General features: G+C 41.1%; 1 protein-coding gene and 1 long non-coding RNA gene across 6 annotated transcripts in view; one reads left to right on the top strand and one right to left on the bottom strand.

The window, feature by feature from the left end:
- ARHGAP18 (Rho GTPase activating protein 18) overlaps positions 1-20,436 on the bottom strand; it is a 107,009-nt gene that overhangs the window by 74,126 nt on the left and 12,447 nt on the right. For 2 of the 5 annotated variants that reach the window (XM_020790731.3, XM_072996851.2), the window contains exon 1: positions 2,376-2,650. The exons of 2 other annotated variants lie outside the window; for them this stretch is intronic. In XM_020790731.3, the coding sequence (XP_020646390.3) occupies positions 2,376-2,512 (137 nt within the window). In that variant the 5' untranslated portion in view covers positions 2,513-2,650. Of the gene's footprint in view, positions 1-2,228; positions 2,339-2,375; positions 2,651-20,436 lie in introns of those variants that run through there. One more of the 5 variants, XM_020790733.3, reaches the window with a different exon arrangement.
- Positions 2,104-20,436, top strand: part of LOC140706503 (uncharacterized) — a 42,662-nt gene continuing 24,329 nt past the window's right edge. The window contains exons 1-2 of the long non-coding RNA XR_012086146.2: positions 2,104-2,259; positions 9,712-9,769. This is a non-coding gene — a long non-coding RNA (uncharacterized LOC140706503). The remainder of the gene's footprint in view (positions 2,260-9,711; positions 9,770-20,436) is intronic.

Below are 20,436 nucleotides of genomic sequence, written 5' to 3'. Positions count from 1 at the left end.
GTGCCTGATTAAAATGTCATCTCAGAGAAACTTGGTTCCCCCACCCCCAACCCCCCCCCCCAAAAATTGCAAATGATTATATTAGGTACAGTCAAGGCTACTCTGACATATGGTGACCTTATCAGAGTTTTCTAGGCACAAAGCACTTAGAGGTAGTTTACCAGTCCCTCCTTCTGATGGTGCTCTGTGACTGCGCAGGTTGCCCAAGGTCATACAGGTGGAGGAGCACATAACCCTACCAGGCACACATGCCCTGGATGATCTCAGCTTGCTCCCCTCACAGACAACACAGTGGGACATGAACTTGCAGGCACTAGATGCACAGCCAGGCACTACAACCCACTGGCCTGTACCAGCTCAATTCGAGAATTGACAGCTTTATGCAAAGGAGTCCCATAAGCTCACAGGTCTACCTGACACCTGCATGTGTTTCTCAGGAAAAAAATTGTGTAGTAAAACTTGAAAAACACTATTATAACATACATGCTTTTGCTTGACTGAGACAAAGAGGTCACTTATCTACTTTGCAGAACTTCTGGCATAATGCTTCCCCTTCTCTCCAGTGAGGGACCTTTGCAATCTGGAATATGCAGTTTATACCCACAATCTCTTAAACCTATTTACTTTGAAGAAAGTCTTACCAATTTAAATGAAATTTATCTCCGAGTCCATATGAAGACTGATGTGTGCAAGAAGTTGTGTTTTTGTATGTGGACGGAGGCCACTGGTTTCAACTGCTTAATTCACACTCACCAATCACACCTACATTACAAGAAGGGCATTCAAGTGTTGGTTCTTCTACTGTTATTGTTGAGCAAGCTCCATTGTTCAAAATTCTTATTAAGGTAATTGTGGCACAGATATGACACAACAGGTCAGAGATTTATCTTGCAATGCCCAGCAACATTTTGCATCAGTACCTTAGTGCTGTACCTCATTATTTCTTCAAGCAAGCAGATATTTTAAAAATATCATTAAAAAAGACAACCCATATGGTGAAGAAATAAGGCATTAAGGACATCTCTGTAATGAAATGACAGATGTGCATGAATGCTGTTGAAGCCAATTCTATTGGCATCACAGTTATTGTTCTTCATCTAACAATCCAAATTAACAAGAAACAAGATTTGTTTCTTTTCACCTTGAATGCAGATTTTCACCTCTGTATGCAATCAGCCTTTACAGGTATGTCTCAGAGGCAATAAAAGTGAGGCAGAGAGGTCATTACAGAAAAACAATTCTTGGGTGAATCAAAGTACAGTACACATACTGGGAAATTGAGCTCATGCGTCTGCAATCTATGGGAAAAGAGGATCTTTGTAAAAGAATGTACAGTATACAGTAATTGATAACCTTCTGGCTTTTGCTATACTAGTCACGTTTGGATAAAAACCTCTTCTTCAAAGGGATGCCCCCTTCTCTCAAAGAAAACATGCTTTTAAAGCAGACCAATGGATTGCTTCTTTTGTCCCTTAGGGAGAAACCTAGAAGGAAATGACCAGAGGACTGGCACATGTATGCGCTAACTGACAAACATCTCACAAATATTCCCTGCACTACTGGATCCTTGGCCTGCTTGAAGAAGAGCCCCTTTCTCCTGTTACACACCCTACAACTGGCTTATACTGGGAAATGAAATGTCCTTGCTTACTTGAAGTTGCTGAACATTGGAATAAATGCACAGCATATGGTTAACACAAATGAAAAAGTTGGCAACACCATTACAGAGCGCTGGAAAAAAACAATATGCGAGTTTTTGTGGATTGTTGCTTCCTTGAAAGTTCTCCGCAGGAGTATAAAATACATGGTACAGTAAATCGCAATTTTTCAAAGAAGCCTGCCATGTGGGACTAAAGGATGTCCCGCCCTGCCTAACCCCACGCGCTTTGTCTCAGCAAGACAAGCGGAGAGCAACAGGGAGGGGATTCCTACGGCACCGCGGCTTTCCTCCTTGCGGAGGGGACTCGGGAGGCGCGCGTTTTCATGCCTCACTTTCACTGCCTTTTGCCCCGCGCGACTGGTGCCGCGACCTGCGCGCTCCTCGAGGCACCTGCCGCGCCTTCTCCTGCAGCGCCCGGCCAGGCGCGCCACCACCACCACCACCACCGCACCTCGCTCTCCGCGGCCGGCGCTCTCTCTCGGCATTCATCTGACATCTGAACGCCGGTCATATGATCGACGAGGAGCCCATCATCATCACCACCACCACCACCACCTGCCCTTCATACCTGGCTCCAGCCACCGTGCTTACGTCAACAGGTAAGGCGCGGACGGGAGCGGAGCCCGTTCCTCCCTCTCCGTGTGCGGCTCCGGCTCCCAAGGCCGGCGAGCGGGGAAACCCTGGCGGCGCAGAGAGCGCGCCCGCCCGTCCTTACCTCAAGGGGGAAGCGTCGGCATTCTCCTGGGCGCTGCTCTCTGCCGCCCCGTCCGCGCCGGCGCGGAGAGCGGTGGGGCTGCCGCTGGGGTGGTAGGCGGTTAACACCACCCCCTGCGAGGTCGGCCGGCGGCTCATGGTGGGAGCGAGGGCATAGCGGCTGCAGCTGCTGCGCGCCGGCGGCGGCGGCGGGCTCGCGTTATCCCAGCGCGGCGGAGGCGAAGTTCCTGCCTCGCCCGGCAACTTCGCTCCTCAGCCTCTCGCTCGAAGCGGAGCCTCCGCCTTGCGCGGCGCGGTGGGCGGGAGGAGTGGAGCGCCCGCCTCCTTCTCCTCCGCTCCCGCCCTCTTCCAATGGGACGCCCGGTGGCTTCGGTCGCTCGTGCTTTTCCCAGCTTTTTACTCATCATTGCAACAGAAGGATTTAAGCATGCGGCTGGGTCGGTGCGCGCCCGGCCTCCCCGTCAGCAACGACATGCCTAATCCCCCTGATGACTCACACTGACCACTTTGCAAACAAGGGATCTGATTTCTCTCTCTCACACACACACACACACTCTCAGTCCCAGCTGCTGGGCGTGTTTCCTCCTCCCTGCTTGTCCTTTTTTTGCTCCCAGCAGATTGTTCCGGCTGCCAAATGCAGCAGAAGTTAAAAGCCGCCTTAATTAACCCTTTGGTTATATGTTATGAGCGGACTTCAACGATCCCAATGCAATAGAAAAACAGGAAAAGCAGCCCGCAGAGAGTGAGGAAAAAGGAATCTCCCCAGCGGGGTATGACTTGGGAATCATATGCTCATGACTGTTCCCTTGCCTCTTCAACGGCATGCTGGCTTTTTCTCGGGCGCAGCTGGTGTGCCAGCCATCAAGCTGTAGCCCAAAACTATACACAGCGATTGTCCTTTGCATACATTCGACAGAAACTTGCAAATGACAGACGAACCACAAAGCGGATGGAGCCGTGTCAGATTTTTTTACCCACCAACGCTCGTTAACCACGGCTGCTGAAAAGACATGGACTTCCAGGCCATGTCTATTTTCCCTTCCCCGCCCCCAGGAAAAAGCATGCCTTCTGCCTTTCATTCCTAGGATGCATGGTGTTTCCCCACCCCACCCCACCCAATTTGTAATTTTAGGGCGAAGAATCCCCTCTACCTGCTGCATTATGGCACAGAATCACTAGTGGGCAGGGAAGTTTATTTCCTTCCAGGTCATCATTGTGCCCACACGGTTCATTATCTTTTGTTCTTTCTTGTTTTGAGAGAGAAGCTTGGGAACTGGGCTGTCTTGGTTTATGGCAGGTAGGACAGCATCTGCCTGTAGACCCAGAGATCAGGAGTTTAAATTCCACCCTGTGCTCCCTAGAGAAGAGCTTGTCTGTGGATTTGGGCAAGCTGCATAGCCTTAGAACACCTCTGGAAGAAGGGAACAGTAAACTATACTGGAGTACTTTGTACCTAGAAACCCCTGAAAAGGGTCACCGTAAGTTGGAATTAGCTTGAATGCAGGTGTATTATTATTTGTTCAGGCTGCCCTGCAAAAATGTCAAAATCCTACGTGAAATGTTAAAAGTTTCACATTGGTGAAGACCAGGGGGTCCTTTATATTGCTCCTGTCATCTGATGCCATTTGCCTAAGGGAATTGCCTAGGTGGGAGTTGCAATCCAACAACATATGAAAAGCCATACTTTCCTATTGAAATGCATGAAGGGTCTTCTTGACTGTTTATCGTGCCAGGAACTGCCTAAGCCATACTGTGCAGGGATGGAAAATATATATATATATTAACTGCTGGTCCCAGGATATCCCAGACAGCATGGACACTGGCCATGCTGGCTGAGGTATTTTGTCCAAAAAATTAAATTTTCCCATCTCTGTCCTGTTGTTATGTGGCATCAAGTCACCTTAGACGTATGGGAACCCTATGAATGAGCAATCTTCAAAATGTCCTGTTCTCAATAGCGTGTGGCTTTTGTTAAAGAGCAAATCGCCTTCCACTTTTTCTGTTGCCTTCACATTCAATAATACCTCCTAGCATTATTGTTCTTTGCATACTGTATACATATTCATCAGCTCCTGTATTTGTATTGGGTATCTAGTCCATCAGTGCTGTGCAGATACATCCTGTGAAGGAAACCGTCATGCATCCATGGGAACATACCGTTAAGGAAGTAACGAACAGGGTGTCACTGTGAATTTAAAAGTTTGTTTAAGAATCTTATAAACCACTACTGGCAATATAAATAGCTTCGGAAAGTAGAATACAAAACTACAAAACATGCAAAACAGTACTTTAAAAACATGATTTGAAATTTTTTAAAAAGGAGAATGATTGCTAAAATTCATGTTGTTCAAATCAGCTTAAAAACAAACTGAAATAAAGTAACCTCAAGAATGGGTAGGGAACTAATCATACTGGCCTGAAAAGGGCGTCATCTGTAGTAGAGCTCAGCTTGTTGGGGGTAGCTAGTTGGCCATGAGGGAAAAGCATTACCATTAATATGAAATATCAATCTGGTGTTAAAAATGGATTCAGAACTATTTATTTATTTACTGTATTTATTTATTTATTATTTTATTTAAAATATTTGATCCCACTTTTCTCCTTACAAAGAACCCAAGGCAGCTTACATCATTAAAAAGACAGCATTTAAAAGCTATAAACAGTAGATATACAAATGTTTAAAAAGAGTTAAACAAATATTGTATTAAAAACGATAATACAATGAATACTAAAACACATTTAAAACAACAGAGCACAACAATCCATTTAAAAACCCTTCTCAGACCACCAGTTATTAAGGGAAAGCCTGTCAAAGGTCTTTGCCTGCCTGCAGAAGGACAGTAAAGATAGAGGGAGATACAGTATTTTAGATAGCTTGGACCCAAACCTTTAGGGCTTTATAGATTAAGACCAGCACTTTGAAGTGTGGCTGGAAATGGATCGGCAGCCAGTGGAGCATGATATCTGTAACCAGTCCCAGTCAGCAATCTGGCTGCTGCATTTTTGACCCTTTGGAGTTTCCAAACACTTTCCAAAGGCAGCCCCACATAGAATGCATTATAGTAATCCAGTTGGAATGTAACTAGGGCATGTTTCACCATGGCCAGATCAGCTCTCTCAAGAAATAGGTGCAGCTGGCATACTAGTTTTAACTGTGCAAAGGCACTCCTGGCCACCACCGAAACCTGGACACCCAGATTCAGGGATTAATCCAGGAGCACCCCCAAGCTGTGCACCTGTGTTTTCAGAAGGAGTGTAACCAGCACAAGCTGATCTGCTTTTCAGCTGACCAGGAGCACCTCTGTCTTATCTGGATTAAGGTTCATTTTATTCACCCTTATCCAGTCTATTCCTCATACCAAACACTGATTTAGAACTAAAACAGTTTCCTTGGATTTGAAGTCGGTATCATCAGCATACAGATGACACCGAGCCCCCAAACTCCGGACAATCTTTCCCAGCGTTTTCATATAGATGTTAAATAGCATAGGGGACAAAACAGATCCCTGAGGGACACCACAGGCCAATGGCCAGAACAGGAGTCCCCCAGCACCACCCTCTGCAGGATGGATCAGAGTCACTGTAAAACAATGCCTCCAAGTCCCATCACCGAGAGATGGGGCAGAAGGATACCATGGTTGATCGTATCAAAAACAGTTGAGATGCCCAGCAGAACCAACAGGGACACATTCCTCCTGTCCAGTTCCCAGTGTAGGTCAGCCATTAAAGTAACCAAAGCAGTCTCTGTCCCATAACCAGGCCTGAAGCCAGATTGAAATGGATCTAGGTAATCCATCTCATCCAGGACCCCCTGGAGCTGAGAAGCCACAACCTGCTCCAGCACTCTGCCCAAGAATGGGATATTAAGAGAGTGTCCAGTAATTATCTAATACTGTGAGGTCCAAGGAGGGCTTTTTCAATAATGGTCTTACTACTGCCTCCTTTAAGCATTCTGGGATGCTACCCTGCTGCAAGGAGGCATTCACTACCCTTGGACCCACTTGGCCAGTCCTTCTCTGGCAGCTTTTATAAGCCAGAAAGGGCAAGGGTCCAGGAGACAAGTGGTGGCCTTCACCTCTCCAAGGGTCCTGCCCAAATCATCAGGCTTTAAAAACCAAAACTTATCCATCAGCACTGGACAAGCAGGAGCCATACTTCTACACCACACACTTCAAGAAGGATGTTGACAAATCTCATCATCTCATGATAGAACCATTTATCTTCAGCCATGTCCAGAAAAGGTGTACTGTTAACTTTATCTGGTAGAAGAAAACAAGTGACTGTGTATCTCCTTGCAAGCTCATATACTAGAACACAACCAAATCAAACTGACTAGCAAGGATGCTCTATTCAGCACTGGTCAGGCTTTACCTTGAGTATTGTGTCCAATTCTGGACACCACACTTCAAGAAGGATGCTGACAAATTGGAACAAGTTCAGAGAAGGGCCACAGGGCCAACCTGAGGAAAGACTGAAAGAACTTGGCATGTTTAGCCTTGAGAAATGAAGACTGAAGGGAGACATGATAGCACTTTCCAAATACTTGAAAGGCTGTCATTCAGAGGAGGGGCAGAATCCGTTCTCAATCAACCCAGAGTGCAGAACATGCAATAATGGGCTAAAGTTACAGGAAGCCAGATTTCAGTTGAGTATCAGGAAAAACTTCCTAACTGTTAGAGCAGTACAACAGTGGAACCAATGACCTCAAAAGGTGGTGAGTGCTCCAACACTGGAGGCATTCAAGACAAATTTAGACAGCCACCTCGCAGACACCCTTTGATTTGTATTCCTGCAATGAGCAGGGAGTTGGACTTGATGGCCTTATAACCCCCTTCCAATGTAATTATTCTATGACTATATCATTCTACAGGGCCTGCATTAGCTACAGCATCCACGTCAGAGCAGATTCAAACAATTTTGCCCACAAACTGCTGCACAATTTTTTCACAATTAGCTAGTGAGTGGTCAACATTAACTCCCTGTGGGCCATAATGTAAGAGGCCCTTGACTATTCGGAAAAGCTCCACTGGGAGACTCTGTGCAGACACAATGGTAGCAGTGAAGAATGACTTCTTTGCTGCCACCACTGCCACAGAATACGCCTTCCAGTGGGCTGTAGCCTATGTTCAGTCAGATTAACTCAGTGTTACTGCAATCCCATTTGGTTTATCACCACCAGCTTCCCAGTAAACCAGGGGGCTAGTTTGGTTCCACCTCATGGGAGGGGATGCTTAGGAGAGATTGTGTCAACCACCCTGGCCATTTTCCCCATTCCAGAAGTCAACCAGGGCTTCAACAGAATCACCTGCTGAAACAACAGGAAACTCCCCAAGAGCTGTCAGGAAACCATTTGGATCCATCAGCCTTCTGGGTTGGAACATCTTAATGGGTCCCCCACCTCTGCAGAGGCTCGGAGTTCCAGTGAGTCTACCCCACCAGATAATGGAACAGCAGAGTTCCTCCACCCCCAGATCACCAACATCTACCTCAGTACAGAAAAACAGCTCTGAAATGTGCCTTGCAGCATGAGTGGGGGACAGATACCATGGTTGTGATGGGGAACTTGGTGACTCCTGACAAAGCTGCCACTACATGGATGTTGAAGTCTCCTCAGCACAACAAGCTGAGGAGACTCAACACGCCTCCTCCCTCCCCCCACTCCCATCAGCTCAGTGATCTCAGGCAGGGAGACTGTTAAGCAACAGGGTGGGCGGTACACCAACAGAATCCTTATTCTGTCCCAGGCTTACACTTTCAAATACACATATTCAAACCCAGCAAACTGGGGGATGGGGCACCTGGTGAGGGGGATAGAATCACAATAGACCCCCCCCCAAAAGTCTTGCTTTCTCCTGCACAGAAAATCCTGGTGGACAAAGCTGAGTGAGACTGAAACCCCCAGCCTCATTCAACCAGGTCTCTGTAATGTAGGCCAAATCGGTCTTTTCATCCAGGATGAAGTCCCAGATATCTGTTGTTTTTCCATTTACGGAACATGCATTCAGCAGCAGTTTCAACCCAGGGGGCCTGTCACCATGGCTATCCAAGCTATCTAAGTTTGAGGACAGCTTAGGGACAACCAATATATGTTTCCCCTTCTCTCTAACATGGTGCTGTGAGGGCTGTCCCCCGCCATATCTCCCCCTGCCCTAAACAACTCCAACAGTTGCTCCCTGGTTCCCCTCAATATTCTCTATCCCATCAAAATACATCTGTTGAAAAGCAGACGAGTGTGTTTGATCGTTTGTATTTGAGACTGTGTGCCACTGGAAATCAGATAGCTCCTGAGTGGGAGAAGTCAAGTACTCAGGGAGTATTAAATTATCTCTGTCTTCCAATGGTGTGTTCTTGCCAAGACTCCTGAAGGCACACTGGACTCATGTTGTGATAGTTTTGTCTGTTCATATTCCCAAGCGGGGAGCATTTCATCAGAAGAATATTCTGATAACTAAGCACCTACGTTTGGGTCAGGTGCGTTGAGTCTGGGAGAAAAGTTCTATGTCATTCTACAGGGCTACGTATTTGCAAAAACTAAGTGTTGGCAGTCAACAATGGAGCAAAATTAAAGAATAGCCACTAAAAGAATGGTTATGGACCAAAATATCTTATTTATCCTTGAAACGTCCTAATTCCTTTCATGTACAAACTCCTTCAAAGTTGTATGAATCATTTGAGGCAGCAAGCTCACAAAACACTTTTGCAGTGACTAATAGGCATGGGATTTTTCGATTCTGGGAACTACAACCCACCAGTAATCAGGCTAAGTTTGATTTAAATCAGATTGATTATGATTTAAATCACAATTTAAATTTACAAATCAGATAGCTAAACGTGATTTCATAGGTATATAAAGGACCAGAAATAGCATTTTAAAATGCAAATTACTTTATGAAATCAGTATTACCACAGTAAATTATGTTATATATGGACCAGGTGTATATTGCAATATAATAAGCATCTCAGTTTTAGACAACAAAGATTTTGCAATATATTTTCAGAACAGAAAGTGCAAAAATAAGCAATGATTTACATTTCCAAGCCAATGAATGTTTTGTTTATGAAGTGAATCATTCAGCTCATCAAGCACATGAAACACAAGCTTAAAAAGACCACAGCAAGATTTATGTCTGTCACAGTTGTTCTGGACATCCTGATCCAAAGGCACGTCTTGAGCTACAGAACTAGAACCTTGCTGCATGTATCAAAGTCAACCTAAAACATAATGATTTTCCTTTACAGTTTTTTTAATCTATACATCATTTGGCAGCTGAAAAATGTTTTCTTCTATACTGATATACTGATTTCAGTACTATTTTGGTTGTTAATGTTTTTTAAAGGACATTGAATCAAGAACCATATGTAATGGAAGCATGCAATGGACAACAAACATTTTTGGTAAGTCCATGTCTTAAAAATCTGTGGTTCTTAGTGAAGTTATGTTCTGGTTCATGCTTTCCACTATATAGATATAGTGCTATAACCACGTCACTATATTGGTTGTTTTCTTTAGTTTTTTTAAGGACATTGAATCAACAGCTATATGCTAGGGAAGCAAGAAATACATTTACAACAAACATTTTTTGTGTAAATCTATGTATCCAAAACTTGTACTTTATATTCAGTTATGAACTAGCACACACAGTGAGTAGGCAGGAACAAGGTAGAAATGGAAGGATAAAGAGCAGTGAAAAAGTCGGTGATATTAACAAAGGAAGATGACAAGTTGAAGAGTCTAGAAGAGAATTTTAGCTAATATTACTGATGGTGTAGATTGCTGAAATGCAGTATTCTGTGCTAAAAAGACATGGATGTGTGATTCAGCATGGTCCATTGAATTTGCATTGTTCACATTATTGTTCTTGTCAGCAAAGTTTATTGAGGATGTATCCGTGCAAAAGCCAAACCCAAAGAAAATTATCTGACGTATAGTGCAATGCCATATAATAGATTTTCATGGAGTGTGTATAGTTCTGTTAAATATTATAGAAATGTCAGAATCTGATAATAACAAATCTTCATGTTTTAACTACATGTTACTGGTTATCCTCACTTACCAAGCATTTGGCAAAGAAGTAAAACAAATAATAGGGATGAGAACACAGAATCAAATATATCCAATTTACAATGCAAATATAATGTACAAACAATACAAACTTTTGTCATACCATATCATTTGAGGGGAGGAATCAGTGCAGTTCTATAAAGTGATAAAGGGTAATGGCTGTGCATTCTAGATATAAACGTGGAAAAAATGACTCAAGAAAACCTATAATGCTCGATATCTTGGGTTCAAAAAGGCCTATGTTTTTACTGTAAAATGTAAAATTCAAAAGACATAGTCCAGATAGGATATATATCTAAGGTTGACTGAAATGAACATGTTTGTTGCATATCAATAATAATAATAATAATAATAATAATAATAATAATAATAATAATTATTATTATTATTATTATTATTATTATTATTATTATTATTATTATTATTATTATTATTATTATTATTATTATTATTATTATTATTATTATTATTATTATTTAAAAAAATGACACCACAACAGAATAGCTGACATTTGTCACTGGTTCTAAGCTATAAAGCCCTAAACAGCTTGGGTCCAAGCTGTCTCAAAGACTGTATCTTCCATTATGAGCCTGCTTGGGTGTTAACATAATCACGAGAGGCCTTTCTCTTAGTCCCACCACCTTCACAGATGCATTTGGTGGGGGACACAGGAGAGGGCCTTCTCTGCTGCTGCTCTGACTTTGGAACTCCCTCCCACAGGAAACCAGACTGGCCCCCATCCTTGCTGTCCTTCTGAAAGCAGGTGAAGACCTTTCTCTTCAGGCAAGCTTTCACTCAGCAACTGGCTGCCTGAGCGGGGCTTTTTAATGGATTGTTGTGCCTGTGTGGTCTCAGTCTTGCTTCCTGTCATCAGTGGTAAAACTTGTAAGATTTTTTAAACAGTTGAATGGCTCACCAAAGTCCACATGCCAATTGGTCCTGAATGTCCCATTCTCCAAGCACCTATCTGCATTAGATGTCCAATGTTGTTATTTGTTAGTTTAAATATTCCTATGTGCAAGGAAAAGACACTTCCTCTGGTGCACAGGAAATTTTTGCATGCTACAGTAGAAGGCAACAATCCTTTAAAATCATTGGAAACCTTGTGGGATAAAATATGATATTGTGCAAGGCTCTGCAACCTAAATCAGGGGCAGTGGGAGCCTGGAAACTGATAACTTTTTCTCTGCCACCCATGCACTTCTGCAGGGAGATTCTTGGATTCAACGTAATGTTCACCACCAAACATTTGCAACAGTTTTCCTCTGACAATGGATTTTAAAAAGTCTTTGCATGAACAAGAAGAGCAAGTGTTTATTTAAAGACAAACCATTATAAAAAGGGTTGTCGAGGGCAAAGTTTCTCTTTTAAATATCTTGAAGTACGTAAACAGAAATCATAAAACTGGCCAGTTAATCTACAGTTGGTACAAAGGTACAGAATATCAGTGCAAACTAAGCCATTCAACCTTGTAAACACTGCTGGGTTTGACACTAGCATGTTTCGTACTATGCTACTGTTCACTGCTGCCTGCCTCGTTTTCTTTAATGTTGCCAGGAAGGAAGCATGGTACTTGTTTCATCAGTCTTCTGTTATGCACAGTCTTTTCCTGGAGATTAAAAAAAATCTGGTGAAAATAGTGGTATCCATACTTATCTTCAGCTTGTCTGCACATGCATGTTGGGATGAAGTGATGTCTCCTACTATATTGTGACTGCACTGTGTACTGCAGAAACCATTTTATTCCAGTACATTAAAAAATATAAATCTCATATTTTCTGCCTCTGAAGCAGATGCAAAGGAGGGGCAGAACGATGTGATGCAGGCAGGAATGAGCAGTGAGAAAGTACAGGCAAATTATTCAACACGTTATAATTATAACTATATTGTTATAATTGTACTATTATGTGTTGAATAAAATATAAGTTGAATGATATAATTATGTAATGATAATAATAATTAATTAGTTATTGTAGTTAGACAGCTGAAAATGTGATTTTTTAAATGTAGAACGATTTATTTTTAAGTCAAGTATTTTATTACTTGTCACTTAATCCATGTTATGTGTTCATATGGCAATATATTCAAAAAGACTGACAAACATTTAAGGCTGCCAATTGCTGGAGGCCTCACTGTCCTGCTTTTATACAACTGCAGTGAACCTTTCCTATGCAGAATATATTTCTTCCTGGTCTAGCTTTTGATATGTAGGGCAGTGCATCAATATACTATACTTGTTATATGACTCTATAACAAAGTTACTACAGTATTACAGTGCAGCATACATTTCTAACTTTGCAGTTCTGTACATACTAACCTAGCAGTAAATGCTATTGAATTCAACAGAAGTTAACATACATAGTTTGTACTGTAACATGTATGTATTTACTCAAAAGTAAGTCTCATTGAATTTGGTTATACATGACCAGGATTTCTGTCTAATTAATCGTAATAATTGTAAACAACAGCACTATCTTACTTGTATGAAAAACAACTGAATTTTACTTCTATTCTGGTATGGCACTGAGATAGCTTAAGCAGAAAACTTTGCATGTTGCTATGTGTAGGTATCTTTCAACATTTGAATTAGTTTGCATTGCCCCTGCCATTATATACGATGTGTAAAATGTTCAGTGGAGCTTCATCCTATATAACAGTCATATGGGTCTGTCTCCTAGCTAAGTATGTCATCAGACAATCCTATGCAAGCATCAGTGAAGCTGTTTCCAAATAAATAGGGTGGGGTAGTAATCATCTGAGTCTACAGCCCCCTTAATCATACAGAATGAGTTGCACTACTTGGGCCTCTGAAACCTAAATTTGACAGATAAAAATCTGAAAGCATTATTTATCTAACAAATGAATATCATGAGGCCTTCCAAACTAACTTCGTTTGAAGACCAAAGAGCATATATTTCTAAAAGAAGAAGAAGAAGAAGAAGAAGAAGAAAGAACACTGCAATACCACCCAATGGCTGAGTGGATGCTTGCCATAAAGGAGGCCTACGGCTAACCCACAAAGATAGCTTTACATCCCAGACTCCTGCAACCAAATAGTTGTATTTAAAAAAACATGGCAACACTTTATCATAAATATTCCACAGTACCCCAGAGTGTTTCTTTTTTCCTTATGGTACATCCAGCATGTGTGGTAGTCTTCAGCTTTACTATATCTGGAAAAGTAGTGTTGCTTTTTTTCTAAGACTGTTGGCCATATCAGGACACTTTTATGCTTCCTTTTCTCAGTGCCACATATGGAGTTGTGAGTTCTCTCGTTTATGTTGCGATCTATGCTATGTGCTGGCTAATGTCCACATCCCTCTTCATCAGTACCCTATTAATTTTTTTGTAAATAAATTACCACACTTTTTAAAAATGCGTGTATAGCTTTACAGACTTTTGTTCACCTTTCTTTTCTCCAACATAGGTTTAACTAGGACCTGTTGAACTACAGTACATCCAAAAACGTAGCCCCTATTTTGTACACTACAGTTCAGAAATCTGTCTGACATAATTTGGTTTCCCCATCAAGCATCAGCAAATAAAACTGAATGGCCATTTGATAGTTTTTCAAAACAAATATTTGCCAGGGTTTTCAGAACTGAAGCTTGTACAAATCACAAAATTGTTGCTCACTGGAAATTAACAAATGACAATAAGATGTTTTTTGTGATTTTTAGTTTTTCAAAATTGACTGAAATTTGCAGGTGCAGTGACCTCACACAATATTATGTGTACTAGTTTTCAGGGTGGAAAAGTTAAAAGATTGTGCAAAGGACTGGTTTTATAAATAGGAACGATTTCTTACCAGAATTGAATGAAAATTGCAATGATAGCTTGCTCCATCTAAGCCTTCTAACTTTCAGAAGGTGGCATACAGGATTTTTGTGCAAGTGCAGCTTAAAATTTTTAGGGTTCCCAAAAGAGGAAATGCTTAGTCCTGTAGTTTATTATTATAGCTTTGTAATTGTTATTTAAATGATATATAAGGCCAAGTTAAGAAACCTGCACAAATTCAAAGGACAAGCACATTGTTCTAGTTAGAAGAGGACATTCAAGAGTTTTCTGAAGGGTTGAAGAAGGGATTTCCTCCATTTTAAAAAAAAAGTATGACCATCATAGAGGTATCCTTAAACAAGTGATACTGTTTGACAAGAAACTTCATGAGATAAGGTGCCAATTTAAGGCTTTTTACCCCCTTCTCAATAGTCATGAAAACCACATAAAATATAATGGTAGATTATGGGTCTGGACCATATAGTGCAGAAAGACTTGAATATTTACCACTTTCCAGATAAGTACCTAATGCTCAACTCTCCTAGATTTGAAAGAATCTATCAAAACAGCACCAGGATAGTACAGTACTCAGGAAGTAGAGGCATCAAAGCTGTCATTGCCCTTGGAGAAACAAATAACACACTGCAATTGATTTACTTGGAAGTCCTACTAAGTTCATTGGAATTTTTTCCTAGCAGGGATGCTGAGGCTTTAAACTGGCTATTGAAAAAGAAAAATAGGTGTACATTCTGAATTTTATTTATTAATTTTGTTTGTAGACATATCTAAAGTTGCACTGAATACTAGCAGCTGCTAAAATTTCAGTTGAGCTTTTGAAATTATTTGTTGCTCCTGCTGAATTTACTCTTGTGGCTGAAAAGGAGAAAATGCACATTTGTTTTCTTGAAGTTACTATTTGATTAATTCACAAATACGGTCATAACTTTTGCATATATGGATTGCACCATTCAATTTGTTCATAAAGAGTTCTAAATTTCTAGATACACAAGCAGCTGTTGAAAATTGCCTCTAATGTAGGCATAAACGTAATGAGGAATAAATGCCTGTAACTTGTCTGTAAACACTTTTCAAATTTTTCCAGATGGATGTCGTGTTGCTGCTGCTGGTTGTTTGCCATCTGCTGGTGGAAATACAATGCTGCTTCCATAAAAAGCATTTCCAGGAGTTTGTTAAAAGCAGGCAATAGTTTCAGCTAGTACATCATCATCATCATCATCATAATACTTGCAGGAGGCTTGTATGTCACCTGCTTTATTTTACATATCCACAAGCTTTTTGAAGTTGTATCATTTCAGAGTAGAATGAAGTAAGAGCTTTTTGGCAGTAGTGATCTCTCCTTAGAAGCCTCCCTCTCTGTGAGTTGTTCTTATTGTTGTTATTGAGGGACTATCAGTCTTCTATGGGTTAAAATATATGTGAAACTGACTATTGTACAAAGTGTTTAAAATCCTACTGGCATAACTACATTTATGGAACAGTGATGAGTTCACCAGCAGAGAAAGACTTTGGGTATTAAAGACTTCCTTCTTCCTTTCCTCAGCTTGTCTGGTTTGCAAACAATCAGTCGTGTGGCAACCATGGGAGCCATGAGATGGAGGGAGAAGTATTTAACTACTGAAAATATTTCCTCACTAGTGACATCATCCTCTGCTGCTGATTTTCAGTAATGAAAGACCTCCTTCTTCTGCCCCACAGATTCCACATTGTTAAAAATTGACTTTTTGCAAGTCAAATAAACTATGGAAGAGGGGAGTCTTTATTTACCAAAAAAATCTCCCCCCTATTGATGGCATCATCATCCTTCGGCAGGCATATTTACAGCAACAGGATTTCAGTCAGTATACTCTTAATTGCAGGAGGATTGTCTTCCCCAAAAACGGGCCGCACAGGAAGACTGACCTGAAAGTGCTCAACTTCACCTTGGCTCTTTGCTACCTAGTAAAGTCTCAAGCCCCCCTCCCCAATTTGAAAAGGTCATTTTCAAAAGAAATTAAATATGTAATTATTAAAGGCCTTCTCCAAACAGTAGGTCATCACCATGAAAGTTATTAGATGTTTTTTTCTTTCCAGTAATTTGTGATGTCACGTGCTACGTAACTCCTTTACTCTTTCACCACTTTGTAGTTTATATTTTGGTGGAAAGAAAAATATGAAAAAGGAATGAAGTAGCCTAAAATGAAAAAATAAAAATAATTTGTTTCAAATGATCTCTTCAAAGAATTTTAGCCACTCAAATGTAACAAAATTAGAGTTATGGATAAATGTTAGTTTTTACCTGAGAAAAAAGATAACAAAGTTATCTGTTCTTATATTGTATGCAAGAGAAGCAGAGTAGTGCCTTTGTAATCCTCAAAAGTAACGGGTCACAGATAACATTGTTACTTTCAAGTCCCCTTTTTTCTCAGCACAAACTTAACTTGTGGGGAGTCTGTTCTGGATTACAGTGGCACCTCGCTAGATGACGACCTCGTAAAACGACGAATCCGTATGACGATGAGGTTTTGCGTTCGCTATAGCGATTCGCAAAACAGTGATTCCAATGGGCAATTTTCACTGGATGATGATTTGGTCTGTGCTTCGTGGACCGTTTTTTCGCAAGACGACAATTTTTATAGCTGATTGGCGGCTTCCCAAAATGGCTTCTCTATGTTTTCGGGACACATGCTTCGCAGGACAGCCATTTTAACAGCTGATCGGCGCTTGCAAAATGGCTTCCCTATGGGCGATCTGCGCAGGACGATGATGTATTTTCCCCATTGGAACACATTAAATGGGTTTCAATGCATTCCAATGGGAAAACAGTTTTCGCATGACAATGATTTCACTAAACAGCAATTTCTATGGAACGGATTATCATCGTCTTGCGGAGCACCACTTTACAATCAAAGCTGTGGACAGAACAATAAAGGGATATATCTCCCCTATTAGGCTCTTAACTGAAATGAGGTTCCTCATGCTGGTTGCTTCTGAAAGAAAAATCTTGCATACAGGTAATTGGCCCCTTAATTATCAAGAACAAGGGGAAGTATTCCCATCACAATTCACAGAACATCAGTGATAGTTGTTTTGGCCAGGCAGGATAATTATATTGCTGCTGTTGTTGTGCTATTTATAGCTATAATAAATGGTGATTTTTTTAACTGTGTAGGGTTTTTATTTGTTATAATTGTGTAACCATACTCCTGAGGGTCATCAGCCATGAAGCAGGCTGTGAATATAAACATAAGCAAAGCTTTCCTGGTCCCCCAATCAAGCCATGTTCATATACGTCATTGCCACCTTCCTGCTTCTTTTATAACACTGTGGCCATGGACTTCTGTACAAAAGTTATTATTTCAGCCTTCACTTAAGGTAAAGGACTACTTGGAGAAAAATGCTAGCTTCATGCATTAGACTTTATTGACTCCCAGAGCAAAAACGTTCCATAAAATCTACCTATTAATTGCATCTGTGCAATTAATGTTATAATTAGTTTAATCCTTAAGTCTCACTGGTTAACACAGCTCTTCCGCCAACGTGCTTTAGCAAATTGTCAGTAGATTTGTATTCTTATGGGGGAGTGCATTTCGCTCTGATGAAATGTAGCCATCGTCATGGAATCTTACATCACAATAAACAAACAGATTTTCCTGGGAGGTACCATGGTGCTTTTTCACCCTTATTAAGCATTGCAGTGGAGTCTCTTGAGGCGTCCACAGTATTCTGCCTAATCAAAATACACAACTAATTGTGCCAGTTTATAAGAAACTAATCTGGCAATTTTTTCACTTTGGGAAAATTGAAAAATTGTTCATTCATTATGGATACAATTGACATTTTTAAATATCTTAATTTAAAATGTAGCTGCACATTATTTTTTAAAAAATGAATGTACAGTGCACAGTTTATTTTTTATAATCTATGTCTTGTGCAAGTATTTAATCCACTGTGTTTAGAAGTCAGCTTTTTCTGTACTGAGCCACCTGATCTGGTTTGAAGAGATAGTTCCTACATTTATCTTTCACTCGCTTTCTCTCCCCACACAGCATATTTCTCATCATGGTTTAACATTGTCAGAACACTTATCTGAAGTCTACAGGCCTTATAAACATTAGAAAATGATTTTCCCCTCTTGATTCTGATGTGTTATCTAAATTTCAATGAACTTGCTATTACTGTCATAAATAATCTTGAATTTGTGTGCAAATGAAAGAAATGTCAATGAAGACAAGATATCCCATGATTCAAACAGTTTTGCCTGTTTGACAAAGATTTTTGTAGTTGTTTAGACATTAAGTCGTGTCTGAATCTTTGTGACCCCATGATAAAGATAGGGCAGATTTAATAACCAGGGTACAGTGGTCTTCTTCATTGGTCAAACAATAAATAAATAGCCAAAAAAGGAAAGAAGAAAAAGAAGTTGCTTTGGTTGCTATGCAGTGATCCATTGCCTTTATTTGTCTTGCTTGTTGTGGCAGCTCAGTCCAAGTTACATAGATACATTTAGCTGGACAGTTGTTAAAAATATATGATCATGCATGTCATAAAATGCAGGGATTTATAATAATAATAATCTTAGAACTACAGAGCCGGAAGAGATCCTATGGATCATTAAGCACAAATCTGGTTCAATCAGCTCATCCAGACTAAAAGCCTGACCCTCTAAGTGAAATTCATCCTTATCTAAAACAGATTCAGTATCATTTTTCTGTTCATGTGAACAACTAATTTATCTGGAACAGATGTTGGTTGTTGCTGTTTAGTCGTTAAGTCGTGTCCAACTCTTCGTGACCCTATGGACCACAGCACACCCGGCCCTCCTGTCTTCCACTGCCTCCTGGAGTTTGGTCAAATTCATGTTGGTAGCTTCGATGACACTGTCCAACCATCTTGTCCTCTGTCGTCCCCTTCTCCTCCTGCCTTCACTCTTTCCCAACATCAGAGTCCTTTCCAGGGAGTCTTATGTTCTCATGAGATGGCCAAAGTATTGGAGCCTCGGCTTCAGGATCTGTCCTTCCAGTGAGCACTCAGGGTTGATTTCCTTCAAAATAGAGAGGTTACTTACTTATAACCATGGTTCTTTGAGTGGTACTGTGTGAATCCACACAAATGTATTAAACTGTGCCTGCACAGGACTCTTCAGAATATTCTAGAGCTTAAATAACTGACCAATAGAACGTTTTCCCAAGGTGTGCATGCCCCACCCACCCATGGTACCTCAGTTCCAAACATCTGCCGCTGTCATCGACCTGATAATGAGAAAGCTGTAGACAACCCATGATGGACAGCGGGGAGGTTGGGCGGGACATGTGGATTCACACAGTACCATTCGAAGAACCATGTTTACAGGTAAGTAACCTCTCTTTCTTCTTCCTGGTCTCTGTGAATGCACATGAATGGGTGACTAGCAAGCTCACTTACCAGAAGGAGGGACATCACGGTAAAACTGATCCTAAAAGGCCAAAACCCAAAGAACATCAAGGGAATGGAGCATGCACTCAACATCGGAAGAAGTATTAGGAAACAGTGTTGGGAGGATCAAAGGCTGATTAACATGAAAACTCATAATCACCTTAGGGTGGAATGAGACATCAGGATATAAGGCGACCTTATCAGAGTGAAATTGTACATAAGGTGCATCAGCCCGCAGTGCAGCCAACTCACTTGCCCTCCATGCGGACGTAATAGCCACCAGAAACAAAGTCTTTAGAGAAAGAAGTTTTAGAGGAGTAGAAGCCATAGGTTTGAATGGTGAGCGTGTAAGAGCCCTCAAAACAGTCTGAATAGACCATTGAGGGATTGGAGGCTGTACAGGTGGACAAATGTTATTCAAACCTTGAAGGAATCTCTTGACAGTTGGCTGTGAGAATAAGTGGGAAGCGTCTGAACCCAAAGGATGATAAGAAACAATGGCTGAAATATAAACTTTAAGTGTAGAATGCTCCAGTCCTAGATCAAACAAATAATGCAGGAAGGCAAGAAGAATACTTAATGAAGCTGGAACAGCCACAAAACCTCTGGACGCAGCAAACTTGGTTTAAAAAAAGCCACTTATAACAATACAGCAATTAGGTTGAAGGCTTCCTAGCCCTGTTCAGCACCTCCTTTATACTGGGAGAATCCTGCACACCATGAGATGGAGCGACTCTATGTCAGGGTGACAGACCTTGCCTCCATACAGAGTTAGGAGGAATGATTGGGGAGACAGTCTCAGGAAATCGGA

Source organism: Pogona vitticeps, chromosome 1 (assembly GCF_051106095.1).
Source record: "Pogona vitticeps strain Pit_001003342236 chromosome 1, PviZW2.1, whole genome shotgun sequence".
Taxonomy (NCBI): domain Eukaryota; kingdom Metazoa; phylum Chordata; class Lepidosauria; order Squamata; family Agamidae; genus Pogona; species Pogona vitticeps.
Note: the sequence above shows the minus strand (reverse complement) of the source record. Positions and strands in the feature narration are given on the sequence as shown.